General features: G+C 40.7%; 1 protein-coding gene across 2 annotated transcripts in view; it reads right to left on the bottom strand.

Annotated features, from left to right (window-relative positions):
• mgll (monoglyceride lipase) overlaps window positions 1–8,296 on the bottom strand; it is a 29,518-nt gene extending 21,222 nt beyond the window's left edge. Inside the window, exons 1-2 of one of the 2 annotated variants that reach the window (XM_088291711.1) lie at window positions 8,163–8,296; window positions 4,107–4,245 (exon numbers count right to left, since the gene is read on the bottom strand). In XM_088291711.1, coding sequence (XP_088147837.1) covers window positions 4,107–4,234 — 128 coding nt within the window. In that variant the 5' untranslated portion in view covers window positions 4,235–4,245; window positions 8,163–8,296. Of the gene's footprint in view, window positions 1–4,106; window positions 4,470–8,162 lie in introns of those variants that run through there. The other variant, XM_088291710.1, reaches the window with a different exon arrangement.
• Between the last annotated feature and the right edge of the window lie 4,896 nt (window positions 8,297–13,192).

Below are 13,192 nucleotides of genomic sequence, written 5' to 3'. Positions count from 1 at the left end.
ACTCTTAACAGCAGACAAAAAAGTAATAATGTAGAGGCAGTTGTGACTTTTATTTTTAGCTCACATCAAATTCCTGCATTATTCATGACTTGCGCATTACACACAAATCAATCTAGTTCTTTTTTGTTTTTTATTGTGTTTGTGTATCCAGTCTCAAAGTGTAACACTACCAGCAGGGGACACAAACTCAAAACGGGGAGGAAAGTTTAGCCAGACACCATCAATCTACAAATGTGTATACACTGTGACCCATTTACACAGCATGCTTGTCATTTACGAAGCAGCTGAGACGCTTTGACCCCGGCGTGCACGTACGACTTGTTGATGGCACTCTGTGCTGGTTCAAAGCCTCAGTCGGACATCTGTTCAAGAGTCTGTCAATCATTGTTGAGGCCCCTCCCCTCCAGCCCAAAACCTTTCACCCACTTCCTAGTTCGAGAGAAAGGGGTCTTTGAGAAGCAGCTAACCTTTAACCTCATCTCATTCAACCAGTCAATGCAGGTTTCGTTATACACATATCTCTATCTATCTATCTATCTATATATATATATATATATATATACATATATATATATATATATATATATGTACATATCTATATATATCTATATATATATCTATATCTATATCTATATATCTATATCTATATATATATCTATATATATATATCTATATCTATATATCTATATATATATCTATATATATATATCTATATATCTATATCTATATATCTATATATATATATATATATATATATATACATATATATATATATATATAATATCCTGTCCCTAAAAAATCCATTTCCGAAACTGAAGCCTGACACATGAGGCCTGCTTTGTTTTGACCATGTTATGTATATGTAAAGTGTATGTACCTCCTCCTACACTTTGTTGTTTGTTACCACTATCTTGAAGGACCAGTGACACGCCATACATGTCAATGTTTGACCTAAATACACTTTGGTTGCGCAGGTACAGAGGAAAATATGCGCTTTCAGTTTTTTAACTACCCCCCTTTATGTACCAATGGCCTGGCATATATTGTCATGTCCTTGTCATTCAACTGCACTGTTTATGCATGCATGTTTCATTCATTCGACACGTTCCGAAATCAGTCCGATACTGCGGATAGAATTCAAGAACTTTACTCTTAGGAAGAGCAATTAATTAGCACCCGCGTCGCATTCCCTTACAGGTTGGAACTGGTTTAACGGCAGATGGCAGCGTTCTAAAATAAAGCCCAATTACCACTTACAGCACATCACATTACGACTTTAGTGCTGGTGATAATAAAATACCCCAGATGGATAGTGCAATGCGTCTTCCAAGTCCACCCGTCCATCAATTATCTGAATCACTTTTCCGAATCATTTACTAAAATAAAAATGACAATGTCAAGAGTTTGCAAACCCAATCAAATACCAGACAACCCAACAAATAAGCTAGCAGCGTCATCTACTTTTTCTTCTTCTTTCTCCTTCTTAACAGCAATCTGGTTGCCCTGTGGCATGATGCCTCGCACAGCTTAGTCTTGGTACTACGAAGGACAAGAGTTTATGGCAGGGGACTCAAAATTAGGAGACTAACAATTTCAATGACACACAACACAACTTTAATTATATTGCGTATTTCACAACAGCTGGAGCTGTAACAAAGCACTTTCTATATTGTGTATAAAAATTTGCGGGAAATTATATTACAAATTAAAACACATATACTGTCGATACGACTTCATGTGTGTGTGTGACTGTGTATGTGCATGTGTATTTTGTGCAACACACAATAAGAAAGTGACATTTGATTGTCAATGCCCCTCAGCATATTGATGCAAAACAATATTTTGCAGACATTTGCAAGAAATATGATCCAAGCACAAAACCAAATGGTTTGCTTTTGACATACACAAAAAAAATTGACTCTAAATTCTGCAAGGATTAAGACTGTTTGCATTTTCAAGTAGTCGCTTCAACATAGGGGATTGAGAGAAGAACAAGGAGAATGAACACTGGAAATTACGTGAAGAAGGCATTATCATTTTCATAACAGTTAAGAGTCCAGCGTCAACAAATACTATGCCAATTTATTAAATGGTTTCTTTTATAATTATTTAAATTTAGTTAGGTTTTTGACACCCTGGAACGGATTAATATAATTTCAGCTAATGAATTGCCACTGCGCTGAGGTGGTGAACTGTAACATCTGCGAAAAGGTTCTGTTTTAACTCCAGATGTTTGTGGGCCTGCACATTCTGTCACATCTGTGCTGTCATGCTGCATGCAATTACATGCTTACGCAGGGTTTATGTGCGACATCTGCGTTTCTTTTTCTGCCAGAACCACATATGCATGAAGGACGCATGCGCACAATGACCAACTATATCACATGTAACAACAGCAATTCGAAACAAAAAGCACCAGAAAGGCTATTTCACCTCACTTTTTACTTCTACTTCACTTATTACTTAGATACAGCAATTGGAGAATAAATTATAAGAAGTGATTTTAAAGTATCAACATGGTATTCTTTCACAAACGCGAAATTGTACAATTTCTACATAATGTCCAAAACATTTGGTCAGTGTTAGCCCAAGTTAGCCTTTCTTGAGATTTAATGGGTCACTATCCAGTAAGGATGATTAGTGTAGCAATAAGATTAGCATAATTTAAATTTTAATGAGCTTTGGTGGTACTATTAAGTCTACACTGTTTCTCCTGTAAATGTATGTCACATTTCAAGTGGGTCAGACAGACAAAAAACAGACATTGTGAAAACCATCTATCTATGCAGATAGAGGCGCTCACTGCAAACGCTTATGTCACTTTATGAGTAAAGCGCTTTGTCCATAAAACATAAAATATTGGGTGAGCGTAATATTTTTAGAGGTTAATCTGGGTAAAGAGTGATTGCAGTTTTCTGATATATTAAATTGTTTTTGTAGTGGTCAGAACAAAAAAATATTCGTGATTTATAAAGTAAAACTGCATCCAAACGTGATTTTGGTTACACTGCTTGTTTTAAAGCAAGTTTTTAAGACGCTCATGACCATCTAACTGGCCAGGTGGATCCCTGTCAGATGAGGACGCCCTGGATTGAAACCTGCTTTGGAGTGGACTTTTTTTTTTTTAAATACCATTTCTATGACTGCTGATTCGGCTTAACCAAGTGAGAACAAAAAGACATACTGATGGGCAAGCGAGCTGGGATATCACTCAATTACAGCAGGTGGATGCAAGGGACAGCCCAGTCAATGACTCGACATCACACCCGATTTAAATTTTTTTTTTAAAAAGTTTCAGAGATCCATACTTCACGGGGGGAGGCGCAAGCATCTTGGTCGATGGTCACATCCGCCAATGGCCCACCCGTGGATATGGGTCTATCGACCTTGTTTTATCATGTCATCATCCACATTGCTTAACCTGTACAGGGTCGCAGAGGGATGCTGGAGCCTATCCCAGCTGACTTTGAGCGAAAAGCAGACTACGCCCATTAACTGGTCGCTAGCCAGTCGCAGGGCACACACAAACACCATCACTGAGAGGGAACCGATCCAACACTGGCCGCACCACACAATTCAGGTGAGTCAGGGACCCGTGTTATCATTATTGAGATTAATTACTATAGTAAATCGTTAACATGATCTCTTGACAGAGATGACTATCAAATATTAATTATGACATAATGGCAAATTTTCAAAATGTGACTGAAAATTATGTTCACTTCAAAAATGTGGGGAAAAATATGCACATTGCCAATTCCTGATACGTTGATTCGGAATTGATGTGAACATACTGCACATATTCATAATGACTAACTTATTGTCTAATATTTGTTCTCCATAATTATAATAACATATTGACACTTGTACCATTATTTAAACGGCACAATGTAATGGATTGTATATAAATACAACAAATTAATATAGAACACGGGCGAGCTACGTCAACGTGCCTGGGTGATAATTCATTAAATAAACTAAAAATCACAACAAAATAACAGTATCTTTCTCCTCGCGACAAGCAGCAAAATAAAAACTATTAAAGGCATAGCAAGGATTGCTTTTAAACCCCCACAACCCCCTTCTCCACATCGCTCCGAACTGACCTTGGAGGGCCGACTGGCTGCCAGTAGCGGCAGAACAGGTGCAGTCCATCGGCGTTGACGATGTGCTTCAGGTCGGTGTACGGAACTCCCTGCGGACTTCGCCTGGGAGAAGCCCCCTGCTCGGGCATGGAGGATGGCTCTGCCAGAGAGACACGGAGCGGCCACAGTAAGACATCGCGGCCGTACAGGAAGCAACCGAGGCCCGCCGCGAGAAGGCAGGTCGCGGCGGCCGCGGCTTTCATAGCCCGCGGATGTTTTTTTTTTACGTCTTCGCTTTCGGACGCTAATAAAACGGTTTTTGTGTTCAGTTGATATGGAGGCTCGACGCTCGCCTTGAACTAATCCCCCACGCGCGCGCGCGCGCACGCCTCAACCGCGGCTGGTGTTACGTCACAAGAACGTTTGTGCTGTCTTTTCTCTCCTGGTTTCCACTTCTTGGAAGGGACACACTCGCACAACTTCATAAATAGTTGTCATATTGTTATACATTATGTATGTATAAAAAATTAATATATGTGTATGAGGTACTGACATGTCTAAGTTATGTTATATTACATTATACTGTATGCACACTACAAACATACAAAGTGGGCCAAAAATAGGGGTACACACTTTAAACTAACTAACTTTCATGCTCTTGTACGCTTCAGCCTGTGCAAGAGAAGATGCGATCGGAACTTGTTTTTTAAAATTATTATTCTGTGGCACTGACCATTGTTTTTGCACATGGCAGCTCACATTTGATCCAAAACATTGTGCAGAACTCTTTGAAGTGGACAAGAGTGGTAATGCGCATTTGAATTTTGGTGGTGATTGTTTGTCGTTTCAGACGACAGAACTGACAAAGCAGGCAATATACAATGCTTGCCTCGCTGATGTAACGTAGATGACACACACAAAAAAAGATGAACTCCAAGAGGGCGCATGCCAATTTATCGTGAATCTCATCCCAAAAAAAAAGCCCTTAAATCACAAAAGTGTCTTTTAGGAGGTGGATTTTAATACTGATGTAATTTGTACATGCACACCTATTCTATAAGTGCCGATGTTGAGCCGCCCAAGCGTCCCTTTAGGAAAGTGCAACATCATTAGTTCACAATCTTTTGGGGAAGTGAATGCAGACAAGTGCAACAGTGACAGTTTGAACCATGTGAGTTATTGTGCTATAATGAACAGCAATCACATTTGTTATTGCTTTGAGTCCATTTGAAGAGCCCAAGAGAGGCTATTTAAATGCCACTGAGGTTGCATTCGTACCGAGCTCCTGTTTTGTGAGCTGTGTTAGAGTTATAATAATGTTGGGCTGATGCCATTTCAAATGAGATGATAAGTTAGATGTTCTCCCCAAAGTGTCTCTCTGATGTCCATTGTTGTCCTTAATACCCAGAATTGCCCAATCACATCACATAATTACACACACACAAAAATATGTGTGTGACTCCATCAAACTACTGGCCTATAACCTGCTAAGTACCAAATGGAAACAGCCAATCAGGAATCATAGCAGCCAGAATCATTAGGCATATGGCTCAAGTTGAGTACATGAGAAGAGCACAGAAGGGCGTTGGTAATAAGACCAGGGGAGCCAAACACCAACGACTGATTGACGGGGAAATCCCCCAATCTAAGCAACCAACCAATGCACTGCCTGGATCGACTACAGGAAAATCTACGACTCATGGCGGCACACGTGGATTACTGAAGTGCCTGGAACTGTATAACATGATCCATCTCAAATTCAATGAGGCTGAGGAATACACCTTTGGAGGCCAACCCAAAGACAGTTGCACAGGTGAATATCAAACGTAGCATATTCCAAGAAAATGCTGTTCTTCATAGGCCTGAAACTACTCTGTCAATCCATCACCAAGACTGGCTTTGAATACCAGTTCAGAAGTGGAACAACGATAAGCCACCCCTCTACATGGATGACATCAAGCTGTATGCCAAGAACGAGTGTAACATCACCCCCCCCAGATTCACCTCACAAGTTTAGGCCGATACAGCAATGGCATCAGAATGTCATTCGAACAAGATGAGTGTGGGCGAATGTCAGCTAGGCAAGGGAAAATGATCACATGTGAAAAGCTTGAACTACCTGAAGATATAACAGATGTGCAGTACAGATACTTGGCAGCAAGCATGAAGTAGCTTGAAGGGCGGCCACGGCCAAATAGATCCTGAATAGACAGCTGAATGGCAAGATTAACATCCAGCCCGAGATATCATCACCCTTCATAGATGAAGATATTTGCTCATACTTAAATAAAGTCTATAAAGCCACCATAACCGTTCTTAGATATGCAGCCCGGAATCGACGTTCTCCTCTCAAAATATTTTGAAGTGACTTCACTGAGTTGAATATGAAGACAAAACAACTGTAGTTACACTGTAGGAAAGACTGGTTGATCCACATCCAATATGGGCACCACATTGGCATGCTGGCCAACAAGTAGATCCGGTAGCCGTAAAGGATGTGGCAAGTTTCTGCCGAATGCAAGAGCCAGTAAGAGTTGAATAGCAAATAACGTCATCTTTTACAGTAACTCTGTTCAAACGTTATTGGCTGTTGGCGTTGGAATTCAGCGCCGACGGTGGGCTCAACACGTGTGTGTATAGCACCTGTACCTGCTGTGCATGTCACACTTTGGAATTTTTAACAAGAGTCCAAAACTGTTCAAGATGCCACAGATAAATGAAAATATTTTTTGTAACCTGCTGTGCATGTCACACTTTGGAATTTTTAACAAGAGTCCAAAACTGTTCAAGATGCCACAGATAAATGAAAATATTTTTTGTAATATCTTTTTTTTAAATAAATGTATAACATTTGTTTTGTATTATAATATTCATTTTCAGGATTTCTTTTACTGTGACTCAACCCGGCAGTACTTCGATTGATAAGCCACCACTGCGCACCGTCTGTAATTTTTCATTATGGATGAATAACTTTGTTTTTTAACCAAAATTATGGAAAGATAATGGAAAGCTTTTGTTGGCCTAGGTGGAAAGATCACAATTTTTGGTCGGCAAAATGTGATATAGGGATGTTATTTTCCCCTCTTTTTTTCAAAGAAATCACATTATATATGTTTTAATCACGTGCAACCGATGCATGTGTCGAATGAAGTCCAAACCCAAAGGATTTTTTTTCAGTTCACATAAAATGACACAGGGAACCGAACTGTCCCGCAGGTCTTGCATTTACCACCATTGATTGAGAAGGTCTATTAGAGTTAGTGACTATTTGAGGGAATCGGGGATAACAGTAAAATCCGGGAAATAATACAGTACAATGTCAAACACTGTAATACATGGAAATGTTCCCAAATTTATTTATGTAACACCTTGACCACCAGAGCAGCCACTTTACTATTTTTTTATGCTTTTTACAGTGCAGGTCCATTCACATCCAGTGGCTACCTCAGTAGGACTAAATTACACTGTGCTATACACAACAATGAGGCGGCCAGCGTGGTGGTTAAAAATAGCTCGGTGTAAAGCTATTCCTACCCAGAACATGATCGGATTTCATCTTCGGTGGCGCGACACCATGCAAGCCAGTGCATTATTTCATTGGAATAACGGCAACTAATCTTTTTCGTTACATGTATAAAATAAAAGCAAGATTGATTATCGTAAATCTCATGATGCACGCGCTATAAAAACGCATAATGGTGCACATTGCATGCACGCCGGTTTGTTTGTTGTCATTCCTGCAAACGTTCGTACGTACCTCCACACACCGCGCAAGACATGGCAGGCAGGCTGCTTGAATCTACAACGCAAGGATGCGCACACACAACCATTGCGGCACAACAAGTGCACGCTGACGTTTTACTGTTTTTTTCACGCCTTTATGACATCATCATCATCTTTCATCATGAATGGGGAGAGTAATTCGAAATCTCCAACTATTGTAGAGATGAAAGGCTCAAATTAAAAATAAAAAGCCCATAAAAAAGGTCCTATTGCTCTAAATACATTGTGGAGCCAAGTTGTATGAAGCCATGGACATGGCAAAAAAAAAAAAAACAAAAAAAAAACAGAACCGACCTGCAACTGAACGTTTGCGGTGAAGTGGAAGCTTATTTTCGGAGCGTCTCTCGCCCTGGTCTGTCTCTTCTGTCCCGCTGCCTCCGGATGCTCCTCTCTCTGTACTCACCAGGGCAAAGTGAAGCCCGAGACTGCCTAGGAAGCAACCAAAAGTACTCGCACGCACGCGCACACTCACGCACACAGAGTGAGTAACAAACGTTTTGTTGCTCAGTAGGGGACATTCTGATTGAGAGAAACTTGCTATCGTCCCTCAGTGCGACACAAAAAATATAGTGGACATATACAAAGCGCAATCACATTGCAGTTAGCGGTCAGTTTTTTATTGGGCTTATAGTGTTAACTAGAAACTCTTTCAATATATCTTTGATGCTTTGTATGTATATTTTCGGATGTAGACTGTGCAAACAAGTTCCAAGAAAACAGACACGTGAAAATTGTGAAATTGTCTAATAACTTCAGACAGTGAGAAGTGTTACACCATCACAAGAGTGTCAAAACAATTAAAGACCTTTTCTCAGAAATTAAGTCACGTTAAGGCTGACATAGGGCCTACAAACAGAACATATTTGGAAAGCTGCAACGGTGTTTCACCTCTCAGGCGCCCCCTACAGTTGTGAGACGGTATTCACTTTTAGCAGCTGTGGTAAAATGGCAGAAAATGTAGGTTCCCAAAGACATGCACATGCATAAAACCTTCGGAAATCAAAACAGAGCATTTAGCGAGGCCATTCAATTTGTTACTGAGTCCTATGTTACTCTGCGTAAAAAAAAGTATAATTTTATTTACTTGGTACACAATAATGAAGAATACAGGTTAATTTATTACTTAATGAAAAGGTGCACATAAACATTTACTCGCCTTTTTTTCAGGTTTTCATGTAAACGGACAGTTTGTTTATGCACTTCATACACACAATATGCAGCCACTAGTGCGAAGAAAATGTGTATTAACATAAGCTACTCCTGGAAAGCTCCTAGCCCAGGGGTGTCAAGATCCAGTCCTGGAGGGCCACTTTCCTACATGCTTTCAATGTCTCCCGGCTACAACCCACCTGATTCAAATGATCAGCTCATCAGCAAGCTCTGAAGAAGCCTAATAAGTATCCTGCTCATTTTAATCATTTGTGTTGCAACCAGCAAAGATGGAAAACAGGCAGGACACCGGCCCTCGGGGACTGAAGTTTGACACCCCTGTACCTAGCCTGTAACAGAAAAACGGGAGCATACAATATTTTTGTCATTCTCGTCTATTTGTTGATGCAGACCAATGTTATTTTAGCCACCCATAAGGAAAAGAACAAAAAAAAAGGTTTAAAAGGGAATCTCAACTGTGACACAAGCAAAAAAAAAAAAAAAAAAACAACTACTGGATACAAAAACTGAAATCAAAGAAGTCACCCTTATATGACAGCACAAAATCGGACATGAGGAGTCGCTGCTGGCATATCATATATAATAATCATATATGCGAAACCCCGTGAGGATAAGCGGTTTGGATTATGACTGGATGCATGATTTTAAAAATTATAAAAATTCACCAATGAAAATCAGAAATTGGTTTTGAATTGTGTTGCAATAGAATTAGTTAAAGAAAGAATAAGTAATGCAACAAGTACAGTATATAGTTTCTTTCTAGTTCTTCTCACTGGTACACAAAAAAAAAAAGCAAAACATAATATTATACTTGAAGTCTAGAATTGTGCTGGAGGCTTGAATAAGAAGAAGATGAAAGACCAGGTGGAATAAAAGCAAATTCAAACTAAAAACAGAAAAGGTTGATTTTTTTTTAATTACTGGTTCAGGGAGCCAAGTGAAAACTATAAAAGGTTGCACATAAGTGGCACGCTGGTATCACGGACATATATATGAATGGACTAACAATGCCGCTTACTCGACGTCGGGATAAGTGAAGCCATTGGCGGCCATATTACGTCGCCAATCTCTAAGCCCTTCTAATTTGCTTACAAAGATTTCCCCGCCGCGTTTTCACGTTATATTCGGTCTCTCCCACAATGGACCGATAAATCACTATTTAATGAACATTTACAAAAAACAGGTCTACAATGTCCCGAGTTTTTCCTACATTTTAGAATTGTGCTGTATGACCACAAACCACTTTAGTTGTTCTTCAGACTCCCAAAATCACAACCAAGGAAAATTCCTCTCTTCCCTCCAATGTGCGGAACATATCGGTAGCAAACATGAGGACCACAGTTGACACCTCGACATTGACACAATTTTTTTTTTCATTAAATGCTAAAATGGCGAGAGATGTTTGTGAATATAGTGACAATATCTTTAATTTAGAAAACCACAAACAGCCTCTTATGCCCATTTGAGAACCACACTAAAAGATTTTCAGCACCTCTGATTATAAATGTGCATGAAAATTATGTCTATTGCGTTTACTGGTGCCAACAGTATAAAGACACACACAAACAATCCAAGTCAAAAACATATTTGAGGAAATAATTATGCTTTAATAATGAATCATTAAAAATAGTTCATATAGCTTGAAAATGTACATATAAAAATATATAAAAATAAACAATTACTACACGTTGTGTAAATTGTGTTCTTTGCCTAGCAACAGTGTTCATATAAAATGTATTGTATGAATGAATGAAAAAATAAATTGTTCTTTATATCAAGTCACAAAAATATGTATACAGTGAACCCTCGCTACTTCGCGGTTCACCTTTCGCGGGTTCAGTGCTTCGCGGGTCTAAAAAATATTCGGGGGCATTGTAGTTTCGCCGAGCGGCACGACGGGGCGCTGGAGCGGTTAGACGGCCGGCGTGCGCCAAAGAAGAGCGTGGGCGAAGAGGAGAGTGGACGAAGAAGAGCACGTTCCCCCGGGCACGATTTGGGGCGACGTTTCGCGCGGTTCGGACCGTACCAGAGCTCCGGCCAGCGTGCGTGGCAGTTAAGCCGAAGAGGAACAACTTCCGCCCGAGCACTAGCGGGGCGACATTTCGCACCGTTCGGGACTGTGCGAGAGCTCCGGAGGAGACCGGCCGGCGTGCGTGGCAGTTAAGCCGAAGAGGAACAACTTCCGCCCGGGCACTAGCGGGGCGACATTTCGCTCTGTTCGGGACCGTGTGAGAGCTCCGGAGGAGACCAGCCGGCGTGCGTGGCAGTTAAGCCGAAGAGGAACACCTTCCGCCCGGGCATGAGCGGAGCGCGAGGCTGTCAGTTATAAATGAATAAATAAATAAATGAAGAATGCCACCTTTCATTTCACAGGGCACACCGGGCGGCGTACCAGCAGGTAAAAGTCGAAGTAATTAAATAAATACAAAAAGAAGTAATTGAATAAATACAAAAATAATGGCTGGGGAATAAAAAAATAATAAATTTTAATAATAATAATTTTTTTTTTTTTGTTGTAACATGAATTTCACTCTCTCTCTCTACCCGTATATATATATATATATATATTTTAAGCATTTTTGAAGGTGCGCCGCTACTTCGCGGATTTTCAGTTTTCGCGGGTGGTCTCGGTCCCCATTAACCGCGATAACCGAGGGTTCACTGTATACTTATTTGAATAGAGGTTTGGTAGTTTGGCATAGTGGTGCATTGAAGATAGTGTTTCTTTTTGTGAATTTATGTCATCTTTACAAAGTGCGAGCAGGAGTGTATTTAAGTTGCTTGAATATGTCAGTCTCCACTGAACTCATTTTACATGTCATTAGTCTTTGAGGGGGGTACATGGCTATCTTTTTCAGTGATGGCACAGCAGTATTCTTGGAATTCGGTGGCCTGGGAATTTGCGTTTGACATCGCATCATCATGTCTTGTCTGCATTGAATCAGAGATGCACTATGTCCACAGTTAGAGCACATGACTGTTGAGGCCTCAAGTGACACATTTGCCATTTGTAGGGTTTTTTTAGATTCGGGCAAGGTGACATTCCTATTGGCAATGCTAGGTGTGGGTCTCCCTGAATCTGTTGTCTTGCTTCTCCAGTAGTTTGCCTTGGTTCTTAGTGGCGTGGTATTATCAAAAAGCATATCTTCCCTGTGTCTAAATGGCTGTACCATAGATACAACCTCATTATGTTTCATTCCTAGACTCCGGCATTCTGACTTGAATCTCAATGGATCAAAAATGGTTTCTTGTCTAGGCCTGTCTGGAGCACATCTGGTGGATCCAAGACCTAGCCCTTTTTGTATTAAACCCATATTTTGCTGTGCCCTGGATCTCACTGGAATGTGGTCTTGATCAGCAATTGGTCCTCCTCTGGGCCTGTAGGCACCCCGTATCGCAGAGGCACGCCCTACGGTATTTCGTCTCGATACTGTTTTCGGTCTCAGGGGTTCAAGTTCTCTATCGACAATCACTCCTCCCTTGGGTTTGTACTGACCCCTTATCCCATATCTAGACCCGACTTCCTTTCTTTTATCTGCCAGACTAGTGAGCTTCTTGGATTTGGGTGAATTGAGGTCTTGATCGACAAGCAGTCCTTCTCCAGGACTGTTTGAAACCTGGATCTCAGGTCCAAGCTCAAAATCATTTTTTTTAATTTCTAGACTTCTGGTCTCAGCCGTTGGAGGAACAGGAGTTCCTCGCTTGGTTCTATATGGAGACAGTGGATGGATCTCCGACATTGGCTTTTCCTCTGTTATTTTGGTGTCCGAACACCAGCTGCCGACACTTGACTTTTGTTTGGGATAGGAATCATTAATTGGTGGAAAGTTGACACTTTTCAACGCTGATTTGTTTCCTTTCACCTGTTTTTGTGAAGTTTTGTCCAAAGTCGGTGAGGGTTCTGGGTGTGAACGTTCAATGGTTTGAGACCCCTTTCTTTGTTCGTTTGGCTCACCATAAACATCAGCTTTGCTCAGGACCTGTGGCACAACTGTCGACTGTTGATCAGGAACTCTGATTGTAAATGATGGCCGTGTTGTTTTCTTCTTCTCTCGTTCGGGCGGCATTGTTCCAGGTCGTGTTTTATCAGCTACAGTGTTCTCTTTTGGTGGTGGTGGCAGTGGCCCACGTTGGTGGACTGTTTTAGACCCAGA

This window comes from Idiotropiscis lumnitzeri, chromosome 3, assembly GCF_059441095.1.
Source record: "Idiotropiscis lumnitzeri isolate Australia: NSW breed Sydney's pygmy pipehorse chromosome 3, RoL_Ilum_1.0, whole genome shotgun sequence".
NCBI classification, from domain to species: domain Eukaryota; kingdom Metazoa; phylum Chordata; class Actinopteri; order Syngnathiformes; family Syngnathidae; genus Idiotropiscis; species Idiotropiscis lumnitzeri.
Note: the sequence above shows the minus strand (reverse complement) of the source record. Positions and strands in the feature narration are given on the sequence as shown.